Raw genomic sequence first — 18,299 nt, 5'->3', positions numbered from 1 at the left:
GCCAAGGAATGCAAAGCCATCTCCTGGAGATGCTGGGGCTTCTCACAAGCGAAGGCAGCATGATATCCTCATGGAGGTGGAACGAAGAAATCACCTTCGGAATAAAAGACTGAGTGGGTCGCAGAACCACTTCATCCCCATGAAACACCTGATAAGGAAAACAGTAAGACAAAAAAACCAATGCAGACAGTCTGCGAGCAGACATGATAGCCACCAGAAAAGCAACTGTCTGGGACAACACAGGCAGAGGAAAAACTCTGATGTTCTCAAAGGGAGGTAGTTGTAACACAGACAACACCAGATTCAGGCCCCAGGGAGGCAAGGGAGCATTCCTCGGAGGAGCCAGACGCCGCACCCTTATGAGGAAGTGCGAAGCAAAGAATACGATGCCAAGGGATGTGAAAAAAGACGGCCAAAGCCGACAACTGACCCTTGATCGCGTTCAGCACCAAACGCTGATCCACTACTTTTTGCAGGAAGGCCAAAAACTTTCGCCACCGAGAAGGAGCGTGGATGGAACGCATGCGATCCGCACCAGGCATATACACTTTCCAGGTGTGATGAGAAATCTTCCTCGAGGTAGCTTTACGAGCCTTCAATAATGTAGGGATGTAAATGAGGGGGTTTGTGGCGCGCTTCAGAAGTGAATTTAACTCAAAAAAACTGTAATTATAACTAAAATATCATAAATACGTTTGTAATGGACGGATGAATAAGGTGCTGTTTTTTAAATGATTCCGTATCCTTACAACTGTGAATACATTGTGCTTCAATAACAATCGTGTTTAAATAAATGAATAAACGAATATTCCCATCTATAAGGTGCTAAAACAAGTATTCCAGTTTGTAAAGTGCTAGGTGCTGTAACTCTTCAATAAATACAAATAAATAAATAAACAAGTATTCCCATCTATAAGGTGCTAAAACAAATATTCCAGTTGATAAAGTGCTGGGTGCTGTGACTCTTCAATAAATACAAATATTGCCAACAAAGTCTTTAAAACTCCTTTAACTCAAAAAAATGTGATGTAAGTGAATGTCCATTTATTCCAGACCACCACAGAAAGAATATTTAACTGTGTGCTTTCAACTTAAATCTCAAGGTGCTTCCGTGCAAACAAAGGTGCTGCGACTTGCTCCTCCACCAGGTGTCACCTCTAGGTGCTCCAAACTCTCACCTTAATGATATGTGTAAATCGCCTGTGTATATATATCTCTATCCCCCGGTTTGGTACTCCACGGCTCGCGTCTCTTATCTCAAGGGTCTTTTCCGTGGTCCCGGGATACCTCTAAGGGTCCGTTTTGGGGTGCTTTCATCCTAAGGAATCCTTAACTGCTATCCCGACCTCGGGGCTCATCAAACACAAAGGGCCATCATGGTGCAGTATTTAAAACCAATTTATTCCAAATAAAACAATTGCACTTACATTTAGTCAGCTTCTTATGGGCATATAAGCAATCTGATTAGCGTTGGGAGAACTTCGCTCCGATTCCTAACGTCCCTCCCGTTTCCGGCGGCTCCTCCTACGCGTTACGTCACGTCACGTGACTTCCTCAGGGAGTCTGCGATGACCGCCTGTTGAAGACCCCTACCCCTCAAGACCTGGCTTCCAACAGCCACGCCGTGAAAGCCAGAGACTGCAAAGCAGGAAGGAAGATCGGCCCTTGAGACAGTAAATCGTCCCGCAGCGGAAGCCACCAGGGAGGCCCGACAACCATCTGAATGATGGCCGCGTACCAGGACCGACGTGGCCAGTCTGGGGCCACCAGAAAGACTGACATCCGTTCCAACGCCAACCTGCGGAGGAACCTGGACAACAGTCGAACCGGAGGGAAGGCATACAACAGCCGATACCAGTGCCAAAGGCACCCCTAACGCATCCATGGCGTCCGTCAGAGAATTGCGAGGTCCGGCCACAAACTTCCCAACCCCATTGTCGAGACGGGGCTTGAACAGATCCACGTCCGGAGTCCCCCACGGGTACACAGGAGACGAAACATCTCCGGATGCAGGGACCAGACTCCCTGGTCCAAGATCAGGTGACTCAGACAGTCTGTCTGCCAATTTTCCATACCTGAAATGGGAACAGCCGAAAGCGCAGGAATGCACAATTCGGCCCTAAAACAGGAGCACGGCTACTTCCTCGGCCGCCCGGGCACTCTTGGTGATTGATATAAGCCACAGCCGTGGCTTCGTCCATCCGTACTGGAACTGGACACCCCTATGGAAACAGACAAAGCCTGATCACGCAGAGCTCCAAGACGTGTAACAGCAAAGAGGCCCCCACCGCCGACCACAACCCCCAGGCACAAGGCGTGCCCAGGACTTTTCCCCAGCCCAAGAGGCTGGCATTCGTGATGAATACCGTCCACAACAGAGGCCGAAAGGACTGGTCCTGTGTCAGGGTCGGCGACCGGAGCCACCACAAAGGATCCGACCGCAGCCGGTTGAACAGAGAAACTACTTGTCCAATGACCGAGGCATCCTGCCTCACCTGGCCACCTGGATGGCTGGGAAAGCCGAAACCATCAGACCCAGAGACCGCACCATAGGCCTGCAAGGAGGAGGGATCATCATCCCTGAGGGATCTGATCTCATCCCTCAGGAGCAGGGGTTAGCCCACCGGAAGAAAAAACTAGCGCGTGAGCCGAGTCCAGGACCATCCCCAGGTAATGAAGATGACCTGAAGGAGTCAGTGCCGACCAATGAAAATGGACGTTTCACCAGAACTCCTGGAATGTCTGAAACCAACACGGTCAGAAAACTCGACACAGATGCACACAAGCTCGACCTGAACAGGAGGTCGGCCAGATAAAAGAGTACGCAATCTCCTTTAAACGCAGTAAGGCCCGCACTGGAGCCAAAATCTTGGTGAAAAACCTGGGAGCCGAAGCAAAACCGAAGGGTAGCGCCAGAAAACTGGCCAGCTCCCCAGTCACCGCGAAGCGGAGACATCTCTGAGAGCCCTCGTAGATAGGGATGGGTAGACACTCATCCAGCAAGGCGAAGGGAGGCCAGGAAGTCCACTGGACCCAATGACGCCACGACCGGCTTTGAGGGATTCCATCCAGAACTCCAGCATCCGCAAAAAACAGTTCAGAGACTGCAAGCCCCGAAGCGGACGCACTGTGCCCTCTGTTCTGGCACAGAGAACAGGATGGAAGAAAAAACTGCGAAACCTGACCCGTAAAGACTCGGGCACAAAGACTCCTTGGGCGAGCAGAACATGCACTGCTCCCATGAGATCCCTAAGACGAGCAGGAGGCAGCTGGAGAGCCGACAGGAAGAGCCTGTCCACGGGGCGAGATCAAAAACTGATCTTGTACCCTGAAAAAGAAGCAACTCATGAACCCCCCTGTCCTGAATACTAGACAACCAGGGAACCTGAAAGCAACACAGACGTCCCCCCACCCCTAAGATGGGTGAGGGCATCCCTGCAGGAAGAGGTGGACCGGGGCGCTGAGCCAGACTGACCGGCCTTTGTCTCACCCGACCACGGCTTCTTGTGACCACCCGAGGGCTTGAAGCCCTTGTCCTGCGCCCCTAAGGCACGAAAGGATCCACGCTGAGCTATCAAGGAAGGCCCCAGCCTAGCACGGGAGGACCTACCCCTAGCGACCAGGGGCAACCGAGTACTCTGAACCCCGTAAGCCCCTTAATCAACTCAGCGCGAGTGTTCCTAAAAGGACGACTCACTAACAAGGAACATCAGACACCGTCTGTCTGGAAGCGTGGTCAGTCGACCAGCTTTTGTGCCAAAAAAGGCAGCGAACCGCAGACAACCAAGCGATTAACGGAGCCTCATCCAAGGCCGCGTCACACAGGTACACCCCCGTTCGGGTAACCGAACCACCAAGTCAAGGACAGTCGGATAGGTCGACTCCGCCACCAGGGTGCACCGAAGCACCTTGGCCCATGCCGCAAGAGCCTGAGAGGACAGCACTGTGGCAAAGACAGGTGTAAACAGGAAAGCGCCTCAACGCGCCTATCAGCCAGATCTGTGAACTGGCATTGAGGTGGATTTAGTCAGCCCAGAGACAGTGTGGTCCACGTAAGGGGACACCGTCCAACATCTGATCACGGCCTCCTACAAAGGGATAGCTGTGGGAAAAGATGCTCAGGCACCACCAGCATATGTGTAATGCGATGTCACCGGTCATGCAAAAGTTTGCGAAAATTCACAGGGCAGGGAAACCTGACCCGACGTCCGGGCACTTCGGAACCCGAAAGCAGCCCTTGTACTTGACTGAGAGGAATCATCGTCAAGATGGAGAGTTTCCGTAATGGCGCTAATGAGGATAGCTTATGGCAGCGCATCCCCGCGCTACCGAGGAGGAAGATTATTCCACCCCCCCTCCTCCTCATAAGCGGAGGACATGGACCCCACAGGAGGGACATCGTCCGTGGCAACCATTCAGGCTCGGAGTCCAAGGACTGGGAGGGCACAGGCCGTTAATTGTTTAAAAAAAAAATGTTTTTTAAAAGAGCACTCCGCAGATCTACCATGGATGCAAAAAAAGTGCAAGAGCAGCAGAAAATGGAGACCAGGGAAGAGGCTTCTGGAATACCCGAAGCCTCCACCAGGCCTGCGGGGGAATTTTGGGTCTGGGAGTCCAGAAAGCCAAGATAAAAAAAATGGGATGCTGGCCCTTTAAATTGGCGGTTCCTGCGGAACCCTACCGCAGCCTGCATTGTTTGAAAGAGCTCCTTCAGAAAATGCAAAATCCACAAAAAAAAAAACAGTTTTAGCAGAAAAATGCCTTTGGCATTAGTAAAAATCCGCCCACAGATTCATAAACTGTCACAGACTGCTCTGAGGTAAAATGGAAGGAAAGAGAGGAAGTGAACTCACGCCCTTAGAGGCCTAGCTCAGGAGCCACAATAAAATGGTGCCTAATGAAACTCTATGTAAAAAGGCACCAGCAAGATGGGCGCTTTCCCTTACTAGGTATGTGCCCTTTCCTAAGATGGCGCCCGATCGGCAGCAAGGCAGTATACATGACGTGGCTGCTGCCCACACACAGAGCCCAGTGACCTCACCTAAAATGGCGGCCGCGCTAAAACGGCGCCAAATTAAGCATACACACGCGTCTGGCCACCACAGGGGACCCTAGAGAGACCCCACACCGCTATGGAGCCCCTCCCAAAACCCCCCAGGTACCACAAGTACCTCACACAGCGCCCTCAGCAGGGCCAGGGAGGTAGGGAAATAACACCAAGCCAGCCAGACGGAGGATCCCACAGAGACCACCAGCCCTGCCATCCCCTAAGAGTGGGCCCACAAACCCCCCAAAAGTCCCCAGGGACAAGGGGGTATCACTACTCACCAGTCCAGGGAAGCGGGCACTGCTCTGATACGGGAGACCTCCCACCCTAAGTGGGGGTGCCGTCAGCCAAGGAGGGATGCTGGCAACACGCGGGCCTTCCGGGTTGAGACACCCTCAGCACAGACGCAGGCTCGTCCCCATTCCGAGGGGCACTGTCCTTGCGAGGCCTGGACGCACCAATAACCTGTGACGCTCGTTGGCAGGCTGGGACTCCATAAGGATCTATATTACCCAGTGTGAGGCCCAGCTCTGCAGTCACTTGTAGTCCTCAAGGAAAAAGTCCCTGACTAACTAGTGATAGTGAGAGAAATAAAAATCTATTTTCAGAAGAAAAATACATATTGTCAGAAATAAACAGAAAGAAAAACCGAGACACTAGGTCCCGGCTAGAAAAGCTAGACTACTAATAAGCTAGGCAGCATAAAACTGAGGACTAGTTGTGACTGGATCAGGGATAATGGCTGGGGACGGCCCCGTAGAGGTGTGTCTAAGTATAGAAAAGTTATGTATTAACATTTCTATCTGCCTAGCTTACTCCTGCAGACGGCGCCATTACCCAATAGTGAAGGCTTATATGGATTGGCGGCGACTGTCAGAGGACATAAGAGAAATGTACATTTATTATTTTTTGTAAAAAGGTGAACTTATCCTTTAAGTAGAAAAACAGTAAGAAAGGTAATGCAAATGGTTACAACAACCTGATATTTTTTTCTTTCCTACAGTGTTTATACAGAGCACAACCCTATAACCCAAGGCCTTTCGTTCTAAATCCAATATCTGCAAAGGTGTGAGACTATCCTAAAGTGGTTGTAAATCTAGTGAAGTGACTGGCATCAGGTGATACACAGGGATGAAATAAATCATCCTAAAATATACCCGTTTATCTGCAGTCTTCTCTCCTCTACATGTGTTCAAAATCCAAAATTTATAAAGCTTGTCCGAATTTACAGAATACAGGGGCAGAGAGTTTAAATTACACGCTACAGAGCTCAGTGAGGAGAGCTCTGAGAGCTGATTGGAAGGGACACACCCTCTTAAATGACAGAATGTCACCAGCGCAGAAGTGTGATAGCCCGATACAGGTATAAAGGATGACACAACATCGCTGGGGAATGCTCCAAGCCTTGCTGTCCTCTACGACTGGGGATATTCTGAAGCCACTACAAAAAAACAAGAAAAAAGAGGGCACACAAGCCTAATGCATAATCCCACAGCCTTTATTTAGGATCAAAAAGAATAATACTCAGAAACATGTGAATTTAAATCGCTAATCAATCCCTAATGGCTAACGCGTTTAGAAGGAAATCCTCTAATGAAGGGGTTTAAAATGTGTTAGCATTAAGGATCCCGGTGAAGTCCCGCTGCACTTAAGTGTGCCAAGTCTAGGACTACTGGGCTATAGAGGAGTAGTTTGATTAGCAATTTTAATTCACATGTTTATGAGTATTATTTTTGATGACCATAAATAATGGGATTTTTTACTTACCGTAAAATCTATTTCTCTGAAATTCATTGATGGACACAGCTCATCTTCTGGACTACGTAGGTTATAGTGTCCTACTCCTGTAGGGGGCAGTATAACCCATGAAATCAAGAAGATGAGAAGCTGTGTCCATCAATGAACGAAAGAGAAAAATGCTGTGGGATAATGCACTAGGCTGCTGAGCCCTCTTTTGTATGTTTTTTGTAGTACACATCCTCTTAACTCAGCACATAGGAATAGAATTGAGTCTGTCAATCACAGACTATAAGCTGTGGGTCTCCCCTGTCACTGTCACATTCTTTCATTTGGTGTCAGGAAAACTTGTCAGAAGGTTACTCTGCAGATAGAGTAACAGGGCAGCAGACAGAAATGACACAGTGCTCTGGATTGAGACAAGTACACACTATAGGGGGATATGCTTTGTTCATATTCCACGTCAGGGGTTTATATAGAAATAGGACACTGTGAAATTCTCAAGTACAAAAATAAAGCTTTTATTGTATACCATTATGACAAATCTTTATTTCATGCAGTCACTCACCTGTTCAAACTTCCACCCATCAGACATGGTGGACACCATCTGTGTAAGTTCCTCCTCCTGGCACTGTAACACTCTGTATACATGTTTCACAGGACCCTGGTAAAAGGTGTTGAAGCTATTAGCACTGTTAGGTTGTACATATGAGTATATTCAAACTAACAAATTGCAAGGATGGTTACCAAAGGTACTAAGCCAAACAAATGTATGCAGTGAACTATGTACTACTGCAAGTTGTAAAAGTTAATTCCTAAAGTGACCATGTCAGTCATAGAATTGATGCTGAACTGGAGCCTTACCTGCAGTCCTGTGTCATACAGGCTTCTCTCTTGTACTCAAACTGCATATTCTAATTTGAATGCACACTGCAGTCTTCTTACGTTGTGCATTAGAGACTGCAGCAATCAGCTAGTGCCTGCCCCATTTCTAGGCTGAGATCCAACACCATCCAGCCCTTTCTCCCCAGCCAGTCCAGATTGTCCTTGGCCTATCCTTCAATCACTGAATTTAAAAGCAAAGTTTACCTTTGAAATATATTACACCCAAATTTAGTGTATAACATGTAACATTTTCCAGCTCGTGCCCTGCTCACCCCTCTAACCCATTCTATTGTGACAGTGGGTAAGGGATCCTCTTCCGGCACCCTCTGACATATTGAAAATGACGCAGCTGTGCAGGGCTCAGCACGTAGAGCCATATCGTCTATTCACAGGAATCTTTGAATGGATAAACTACAAGTCCCGTTTGTCACTGCGGCATCATTCACTCTTCCTTCAGCTTTGTAAAAACCTGTAGGTACGGGCACAAAGCTGAAGGTGTGCAATGCTTTTCAGGCTCCTGATAGAAAAAATATTAAAGAGAAAAAGAGAGAGAGAAAGAAAGAAAGAAAGAGAGAGAGAGAGAGAGAGAGGGAGAGGGGAAAGGGAGAGGGGGAAAGGGAGAGGGGGAAAGGGAAAGGGGGAAAGGGAGGGGGGAAAGGGAGGGGGAAGGGGAAAGGGAGACGGGGAAAGGGAGAGAATGGGAGAGGGAGAGAGATGCTGCTCTCATGCACATCTCTGGATCCAGATGGGCTCAGGTATGTATAAGGGGGGCTGGGTGGGGAGCTGAAGGTGGTGGAAGGATTTTTAATCTTCATGCACAGAATGCATCAAAGGTAAAACCCTTCAGCCTTTAGAAACACTTTAATGAAAACAAAAATGTTTTATTTAACCACTTCACGCCTGGAGGATGTTACATAGTTGCATAGTTTGTGAGGTTGAAAAAAGACATCAGTCCATCCAGTTCAACCTATGATGTGTTTGTGTTTGCTGTTAGCCGTATATTGTATACCCCTGTATATTGTGGTCCTTAAGGTGCCCATCTAATCGTTTTTTTAAACTATTCATGCTCCCTGCTGATAGGACTGCTTGTGGAAGAGAATTCCACATCCTTACTGCTCTGAGAGTGAAGAACCCCTTACGTATTTTAAGGTTAAACCGTTTTTCCTCTGGTTTTAGTGAGTGGCCACGTGTCTTATTGTATTCCCTTTCTCTGAAAAGTTTGTTCCTTATGCTAGGGTCGCCAGTATAGTATTTGTACATTGATATCATATCCCCCCCTCGATCGTCTCTTCTCCAGAGAGAATAAGTTCAGTGTTTGTAGTCTTCCCTCAAAGCCGATGCCCTCCATTCCCCTAATTATTTTTGTTGCCCTTCTCTGGACTCTCTCCAATTCCAGCACATCCTTCCTGACCGGTGCCCAGAACTGGACAGCATACTCCAGATGTGGCCAGACCAGAGTCTTGTAGAGTGGGAGAATAATCTCTTTATTTCTAGAGTGAATCCCCTTTTTTATACATGCTAGTATTCTGTTGGCTTTGCTTGCAGCGGCTTGGCATTGCATGCCACTGCCAAGCCTGTTGTTTACCAGTACCCCTAGGTCCTTTTCCATCCTAAAATCACCCAGAGGTTTCCCCCCCCCCCAGTGAGTAGCTTGCTTTCGTGTTTCTGACGCCCAAGTGCATTACTTTACATTTTTCAACATTAAACCTCATGTGCCATGTAGTTGCCCACCCCATAATTATGTTCAGATCCGCTTGTAAGGTTTCCACATCCTGCATAGAAGATATTGGCATGCTTAGTTTAGTATCATCTGCAAATACTGAGATTGTAATAAATTAAACAGGATTGGCCCCAGGACAGAACCTTGGGGGACCCCATTTTCCACACCCACCCAATTCGAGTACTCCCCATTAATCACCACCCTCTGGACTCTCCCCTGGAGCCAGTTCTCTATCCAGGTACTCACCCTATGGTCCATACCTACCTTCCTTAGTGTGAACAGTAAGCGTTTGTGGGGAACGGTGTCAAAGGCCTTTGCAAAGTCCAGATACACCACATCCACAGGCAGGGCCGATGCAAGGATTTTTGCCTCCCTAGGCAAAATAAAAATTGTCGCCCCACCCCCCCCATATGCTCAGCCCACGATGTGACATCACAAACCCAAATGATCTGCCCATATCATGACATCACATATGTCCCACCCCTTTCTCAACAGCAATTCAGCCTCACCAGTGCCCATCAATGCAGCCTCACCAGTGCCCTTCAGTGCAGCCTCACCAGTGTCCATCAATGCAGCTTCACCAGTGCCCATCAATGCAGCCTCACCAGTGTCCATCAGTGCAGCCTCATAGGTGCCCATCAGATCAGCCTCACCAGTACCCATAAATGCAGCCTCACCAGTACCCATAAATGCAGCCTGATGTGAGGGTCAGCTGTGTTATGATCTCTCACCTCAGCGATGGCAGCTCAGCAGGTCCTTGCACAACCTCCTGGGGGGGGGGGGTGATGCTCCTGGTCCTGGGGTCAAGTTGTGGCAGCCGGCATGCAGCCTTAGCCAGTCAGGTGTGCCCCGACTCCCTGGAGTGCCCTGCCTCTGCCTGCCTCCAAAACTCCAGGAGTTGTAGTTTCCTCTGTGCTGCTCTCAGCCCCCCCCCCCCACAGTCTGTCCAATCCCTCCTACCCCCAGTCTGCACAAGCCCCCCTTGCCCTAGTCCCCACAATCCCCCTAATCTGCGTAATCCCCCCTCCACTAGTCTGTACCTACCACCCCCAGTCTGCACAATTTCTCCTCCCCCTAGTCCCCCTCCCCCAGTCTGCACAATCCCCCTCCCCCAGTCTGCACAATCTCCCCCTCCCCCAGTCTGCAACAAGCCCCTCTCAGTTTACACAATCCCCCCTCCCCCCCAGTTGGCACAATCCCCCCCAGTCTGCACAGTCCCCCTCAGTTTACAGAATCCCCCTCCCCCTAATCTTCACAATCCCCCCCCCAGAATGCACAGCCCACATCAGTTTACAGAATTCCCCTCCTCCCTAGTCCTCACAACCCCCCCCAGAATGCACAGCCCCCCTCAGTTTACAGAATCCCCCTCCTCCCTAGTCCTCACAATCCCCCCCCAGAATGCACAGCCTCCCTCAGTTTACAGAATCCCCCTCCTCCCTAGTCCTCACAATCTCCCCCCCCCCCAGAATGCACAGCCCCCCTCAGTTTACAGAATCTCCCTCCTCCCTAGTCCTCACTCCCCCCCCCCGAATGCACAGCCCCCCTCAGTTTACAGAATCCCCCTCCTCCCTAGTCCTCACAATCCCCCCCCCAGAATGCACAGCCCCCCTCAGTTTACACAATCCCCCTCCTCCCTTGTCCTCACAATTCCCCCTCCTCCCCAGTCTGCACTGTAAGAAATGACAAGGGAAAGAAGAGTAGCAGGGGGAGAGAGGGGGGTTGTGCAGGGTGTAGTCAGTTCACTCACAAATTAAGTTCCCCGAGACTCCACTCCACTTCCTCTCTGCTTGTTCTCCCACGCTGGCTGCACTGACACGCCCAGTCCCTCTGATATCACTCCGCAGCACAGCACAGAAGAAGAGGACGGACCTACGGAAGCCGAGGCTGACCAAGCAATGACATCTGGGGGGAGGAGGGGGGTGAGAGACAGTCTGACAGACATCAGACTGAAGTAAAAAAAAATGCCGATCACTGCAGCCAGTGATAGATAGACAGTATAGAGACCAGAGCGGCTGGCTGCTGCACAGCACAGGGCAGGGAAAGGGAGGGAGAGACTGAGAACTTAGGGGAAACCAGCGGCCGGGCACCCTAGGCGGCAGTGCACTCTAGGCGGCTGCCTAACTTGCCTAGTGGTAGCGCCGGCCCTGTCCACAGGCTTACCTTTATCTAGGTGGCAGCTCACTTCATCGTAGAAGGTTAATAGATTGGTTTGGCAAGAACGATTTTTCATGAATCAATGCTGATTACTACTAATAATACCGTTTTCATTACTAAAGTCTTGTATGTGGTCCCTTAACATCCCCTCCAAAATCTTGCAGAATACTGATGTTAGGCTAACCGGCCTATAGTTACCCGGGATATATCTTGGCCCTTTTTTAAATATTGGTATCACGTTGGCTTTCTTCCAATCAGCTGGCACCATACCTGTCTGCAGACTATCCTTAAAGATCAAGAATAATGGTCTGGCAATCACCTGGCTGAGTGAGCTCTTTAAGAACCCTCGGGTGCAAGCCATCCGGTCCCGGTGATTTATTTATGTTAAGTTTCCTTAGTTTAGTTCTAAGTCTATCTTCTGTTAGCCATGGCGGTTCTTCCTGAAGTGTATTATTTAGTTTAGCCTTACAAGCTGGGTTAGTGTAGCCCCCCGATTCTTTTGTGAAGACTGAAGAGAAGAAATTATTTAACACTTCCGCCTTTTCTCTGTCCTCTGTGGTCATATTTCTTTTGTCGTCTTTTATGGGGCCAATGTGTTCTGGCCTCGCTTTCTTACTGTTTATATACTTAAAGAATTTCTTGGGGTTCTTTTTACTCTCTTCCGCTATATGTCTCTCGTGTTCTATTTTAGCCGCCTTGATTTCCTCTTTACATTTCTTATTACACTCTTTGTAATGCTTGAATGCTGCCAATGACCCCTCAGTCTTGTATTTTTTGAAGGCCTTTTCTTTAGTTTTAATATGCATTTTTAAGGTGGATTTTAGCCACCCAGGGTTCAGTTTTGCTCTTTTAAATTTATTTCCCTTTGGAATGCACTAGCCAATCCCTTTGTTTAGTATGCTATTGAAGCACTCCCATTTTTCCTCCGTGTTCTTTGTTCCCAGGGTTCTATCCCATTTGATATTTTCTAGCAGAGAGCGCAGTTTTGGGAAATTGGCTCTTTTGAAATTCAGTGTCCTTATATTACCCTTGTGTTTCCTATTACTATGATTAATACTGAAACCAATTGACCTATGGTCACTGTTTCCTAAGTTGCCCCGTATCTCTATATCCGTGAGCAGGTCTGTATTGTTGGTAATCAGTAGGTCAAGTACCGCATTGTTTCTTGTCGGTGCGTTCACCATCTGACTGATGTGCATGGACGTCCCCAGGTTTCAGTGGTTATACCGAAATGATGATCATTTTGGTATATATATTTTCAGCTGGCGATTCTCATTCATGCATTTGCCAAATCCACCACTAATTAGCCACTCGGATCACTTCTGCATATATATGTGGTTTGTATAAAATAAATAATATAATAAAAAAAAATGTAAAGCGCCAAGTCCCATCCTGCTTACATGCTAATGCAAATTCATATGTTACTCCCGCATGTATATGTAAAATGGTGATTGCACCACACATGTGAGGTACTGTCGTGAGCGTCAGAGCGAGGGCAATAATTCGAGCACCAGACCTCCTGCGCACCTCTAAACTGGTAACCTGTAAAGGCGTTTAAAGCATCCCTTATGGAGAATTTTAAGCACCATAGTTTGCTGCCATTCCACGGGCAGATGCAATTTTAAAGAGTTACATGTTAGGTATCTATTTACTCCTCATAACATTTTTCACATTAAACAAAAATTTTGGGCTTTTCTTGCAAATAATGACAAACATTTTACCAGCTTATTGGGATTTATCAACATTGGTCATTCAAAAAACAGCATGTCAAAATAATTTTGTACTTCATGCCATGGAATAAAAAGAAGTCTTTAGGTTTAAAGGTGATGAGCAGAAAAAACACCAAGGAAGTAAGACGTCAAGACGTAAGATTTACCTGTGAAGTTCTATTCTCATTGTCTCGAATACGCTCTTTAACTAGCCGGGCCAATGAAGCAATGTTGTAGAACTCAGCTTCTTCTAACACACCTGCAGAGGAAGGATAAACACTATTTCAGCACTGAATGGGCATCAATTTTAATTCAGATTTTTAAAAGTTTCACTGTATTGAGAAGATACACTTGAACTTGTTATTTAATACGTAACACACTGAATTATTGCAGTTATAAAACACACTTTCGTATAGACAAGTGCATCTCATAAAATTAGTATATCATCAAAAAATGGGATTTTTGACTTACCGTAAAATCCATTTCTCTGATGTTCAATGACAGACACAGCTCCTTATCTTCTTGACCATTGAGTTATACTGCCCCCTACAGGAGTAGGACACTAGGCAGTAAAGCTTGACTACGACTATGGGGCAGTCCCAGGGGGTATACTCCCACTCTATAGACACTTTTGTTACAAGCAGTGTCAGAAGAAAGCCAACTCCACAGACGGATGGGTGCTGTGTCCGTCAATGAACATCAGAGAAATGGATTTTATGGCAAGTCAAAAATCCCATTTTCTCTTTCGTTCATTGACAGACACAGCTCCTTATCTTCTTGAACATTGGGACATCCCATAGCAGTGTTAAACATGATGGGTGGGAACAGCATGAAAAAATTCCCAAGGCTAAACTGTAGCCAACCAGGTAACATGGAGCTCAACCATAAACTACTGGAGCTCACCTGAAAAAAAAAACAAACAACACACCTGCAAAACCTTGCGGCCAAAAGAAGCATCTGCAGATGCCAACATATCCACCTTATAAAACTTTGTGAAAGTTTGCACAGCAGACTAGGTGGCCACCTTGCAAACCTGAAGCACTAACTCCTGATGACGAAGGCACAGGAGGCACTAAGCGCCCAAGTATGTACAGTGCGCCTTAAATGGGAAGGGAGGAAACTGACCCTTAATTGAATAGGCCTGAATCACTGTCTGTCGCATACCTGACAGCTGAGCCTGATGTGCAGAGGGAAGGCCTCTCGTACAACCCCGGCTCCAGGACCATGGATGTTGTGACAGTGGCCACGAGAGCATGGTGGTGTAAGGGTGCCTGGATTGTCTTCCAAATGGTGGGTGTGCCACCAGGGTGGACCAGAAGGTAACAGCAGGTAGGCAGAACTGAAAGACTCCAGGCAGGTGCAGAGCAAGAGACACAGGTAGCATAGTCAGACAAGCAGGGTCGGTGACAGACAATCAATAGCAGGCAAAGACTGAAGGCAGAAAGTATCCAGAGTTCAGGCAGGTGGGCAAAGACAAAAGGAAAGTCCAGATACAGGCCAAGGTCAAGGTGGGAGAGATGCAAGCGGAGTCAAAGGCAAACCGGGTCAAACACAGAAGAAACAAGATTGGATTTCAGGAGCTCAGGTACAGCTACAGATCATACAGCAAAGCCTTAGTGCAACTGCTACACTTATACATGGTGTTTTGGCACCAACGTCTATTGGCGCGCACTCGTGCGTGCGTTCATGAATAACTGTGCGCATGTATGCATTAGCACATCTAAAACGTTGGCCACTTGCGAGATCGCGCATACGCATTTGCGTCCGCCTTTGGCAAGTAACAGTACTGTGGCCAGCACGTTCCTGACATTGCAAAAAAGGGGGGGAGGAATAAATGGACTTTGAAGGCACCGTAATAAAAAACAACACTTTATTTTAGATAAGCATTAAGACCACAAAAGTGTGTATCGACCGATCAACATGGACAATTTCATTGATCAGAGGATACAAATGATAGGTGAGTGGGGAGGACCTCACACCTAAAACATACAATGCAACGGACAATACAAGATTGCATTTGAATGATGTACAAAGGAAAAATAGGGCGCTATACGCTGCACACAAGCCGCACCACGGTGCAGGCAACGCAGAGCGTCCTGTACAATAAGATAACAGCTTCCACAAGGAAATAAACCAATATATCCAATTGCTCTACATGTTTCGCCTGGTGTTCAGACTTCATCCGGAGCGGTTTGGAATATCGATTCTGTGTGGTAGGATACAATGAGATTAGTATAGCAACATACCATCAGTAAAATGAACATTGATGTTGCAAGTTGAATATGTCCAAGCAATTAACATGTCGCCAGTTAGAACACTAGCTGGCAAATTGCTAGAGTGTTCTCATGATTAACATCTAAAATAGTACAGCTGGCACAGAGGGAAAGGGAGATGGTAGACTCACCTCCAGTCATGGTCAAACTGGGTGGGCTATGGGTCACTGATACAAGGGTCTCGGGAGTAGAGGGGTCACTATGGGGAACAAGGGAGAAAGTAGCAAGACATAAAGGATCATATAAGTCAGGTAGCAATACCTACCCATAGGAAGATGTTGCTGGAGCCAACCAGTAGGCGCCAGAAGCATAATAAACCAATCTTGTAATTAGTAATCACGAGGGGTGACCTGTTGAGGTAGCTGGAGGAGCACGCACTGCTTATGGTCAGATTAAAAGAGAATCAGGTAGTCACAATATAGAGTAAGCCTGTGGTAAGGAGTGAGATGTCATAGGGCCAGTTAGAGTAGCAGATGACGGCATCCAAGAGATATAACAGGGGGTAATTATAGCGGCAAATAGCAATATACCCAAGCCAGAAAAATGTCCCAAGGGAATGGAGATGCAGAAAGCATAAATAGCAGCAATGACAAGAACCAGCACCCACATGGTTAATGAAACCTAATCAGAAAAGTAGATTAGATATATGGAACACCAATACCTACAGGGAAAAATCACAGGAGGGAAGTGCCGGATGTCTAAGGACAGAGGCCGTGAAGGGTGGCCAATGTCGGTGTTAAAGTTAGTATATACTCACCTGTCCCATATATAGCCGGACATAAGGCATAAGGTAAAATAGCAGGCAGTTCCTCCAAAGCGAAGAGAGCTAGCAACAGATAGACAATTAAAAACTAGACTGGAACTTTAGATAGACAGAGCGGCGAAATAAGGAGATAAAGATTACCATGCAGCGCGTCCTCCAAATGCTCCTCAAAGATACAGATCAGTGACCCCCGGATGGGGAATGACCGCCATAACGGAGGCTGGATATCTGCCTCCTTTATAGCTCAATTGTTCCCGGGTCAGTGAGTCACCCGGAAGTGACGTCAGTCTGACCCCGGCCGTCCAGCCCACGCATGCGCCAAATAGCCGTGCGTAAAAGGGTAGGAAACGCCGGACTGGCAGGGCGTGGGAGGGGAGGAGCCCACCAGAAGCCCGAAGGTATAATGGGCTCATATGCCACATCGAAAGCCTCCAAAGGAAGCGTTGCAATGTGGCTCCCCGGCCGCACAGTGAAACCTAATAAACTCGAGTAGACCGTTGACAATGAAGCAGCGCCACCCAGTGGAACCAGGACATAGCAACATCCCCCAATGACAGCAGCACCTATAGAACGAAAAAGAAGAGAAAAACAGGGATATATTGAATTAAATATCAGATCCATGAATAAATGATGTTAAATATAGAAAGGTAAATACATAAAATTCCAGCCATGGCAAAAGCCCAACCATATGGGCCACTGCAATGAGAAGGAACAACCTTCAAACTGAGGAAATATATATCGGAAAATGAGGGCGCAAAAAATGCGCACCAGGTCCAATGAACCATATATGAATCACAGGAAAAATCCAGAAAAGGGGGAGGAGGGGGTAGGGTTGTGGGAAGGGGAAAAAGGGGGGGAAAAAATATTAAAGTTACAGAAAAGATTTGAAAGACTGTGCCTCATTCAACCCCGGGCGGCAGGTGGCATTGAGGCGTAAAATCCAGAGTGCCTCACGTTGTAGGACACGCCTGTTCCAATCGCCTCCACGAGGGTCTTGAGGAATCACCTCTAGAATAAAAAAATGTGCACACCGATTATTAAATCTGTGGTGCAGATCTAAATGTCTGGTGACAGGAGTAAGCATCTTCCCTTTGGAAGAACAGTATACATGGTCGTTAATACGACGTCTGAGTGGGCGTACAGTCTTCCCTACATAGAAGACCCCACAGTCGCAGTACATTAAATAGATCACCCCTTGGGTATTGCAATCCGCTCGAAATGTTGGAAATAGGGTCTCTCCATTAGGTAACAAAAATTGGGTGCCTTCAGCAACCCAGGGACAGTAAGCACACTGATGGCATCTGAAAGTGCCCCTGTTCCTGGGGGGGGGCACTCTAGACGGTTGATAGAAACTGCTTGTCAAGCGATCGCGCAAAGAGCGCGTCCGCCTGAAAGTCACCTGTGGGGTGGGATTAATGTGTTTGCGGACAATGGGGTCTTCACCGAGTATGTGCCAGTGCCTATTCAAAATGCTTCTAAGTAAGCCTTGGTGACTCGAAAACTCAGTGATGAGTCTAACAGTGGGTTGATGTGGGGCCACGTTGGGTTTATAAAGAAGTTCGGCCCTGTTTTTAGAGCGGGCACGATTATAAGCTTTGCGTAATATGCTTTTACTGTACCCTCTCTGGAGGAGACGGGTACGTAGGAGGCCTGCTTGATGGTTGAAATCAGTAGTGAGCTTGCAATTGCGCCTCAGCCTGATATACTGGGCATAGGGGATGCTACGTAGTAATGTGGGTGGATGCGCACTGGAGGCATGGAGAATAGTATTGCCTGAGGTCGGCTTACGGAATAGGTTGGTCACAACCTGGCCCTCCGAGTCCTTCATAATGGTCAGATCTAGAAAGTTGACCTCAGTAGGATGAAAAGAAAAAGTAAATTTCAAGTTGAACTCATTGATGTTAAGGAGTTCGATAAACTTGGTCAGGGTATTGGAAGAGCCTAACCACACAATTAGAACATCGTCAATGTATCTAAGCCATAATTGAATATGGCAGACATACTGAGTGTA

At 47.6% G+C, this 18,299-nt stretch overlaps 1 protein-coding gene across 1 annotated transcript in view; it reads right to left on the bottom strand.

Annotated features, from left to right (window-relative positions):
- The window catches only part of KCTD2 (potassium channel tetramerization domain containing 2), a 378,328-nt gene that overhangs the window by 136,448 nt on the left and 223,581 nt on the right, over window positions 1–18,299 (bottom strand). The window contains exons 3-4 of the mRNA XM_082271441.1: window positions 13,420–13,511; window positions 7,353–7,448 (exon numbers count right to left, since the gene is read on the bottom strand). Coding sequence (XP_082127567.1) covers window positions 7,353–7,448; window positions 13,420–13,511 — 188 coding nt within the window. The remainder of the gene's footprint in view (window positions 1–7,352; window positions 7,449–13,419; window positions 13,512–18,299) is intronic.

The sequence above is a fragment of the Pelophylax lessonae genome, assembly GCF_965119305.1.
Source record: "Pelophylax lessonae genome assembly, chromosome: 11".
NCBI lineage: Eukaryota > Metazoa > Chordata > Amphibia > Anura > Ranidae > Pelophylax > Pelophylax lessonae.
The sequence above is the reverse complement of the archived record's forward strand: the minus strand, read 5'-3'. Positions and strand labels throughout refer to the sequence as shown.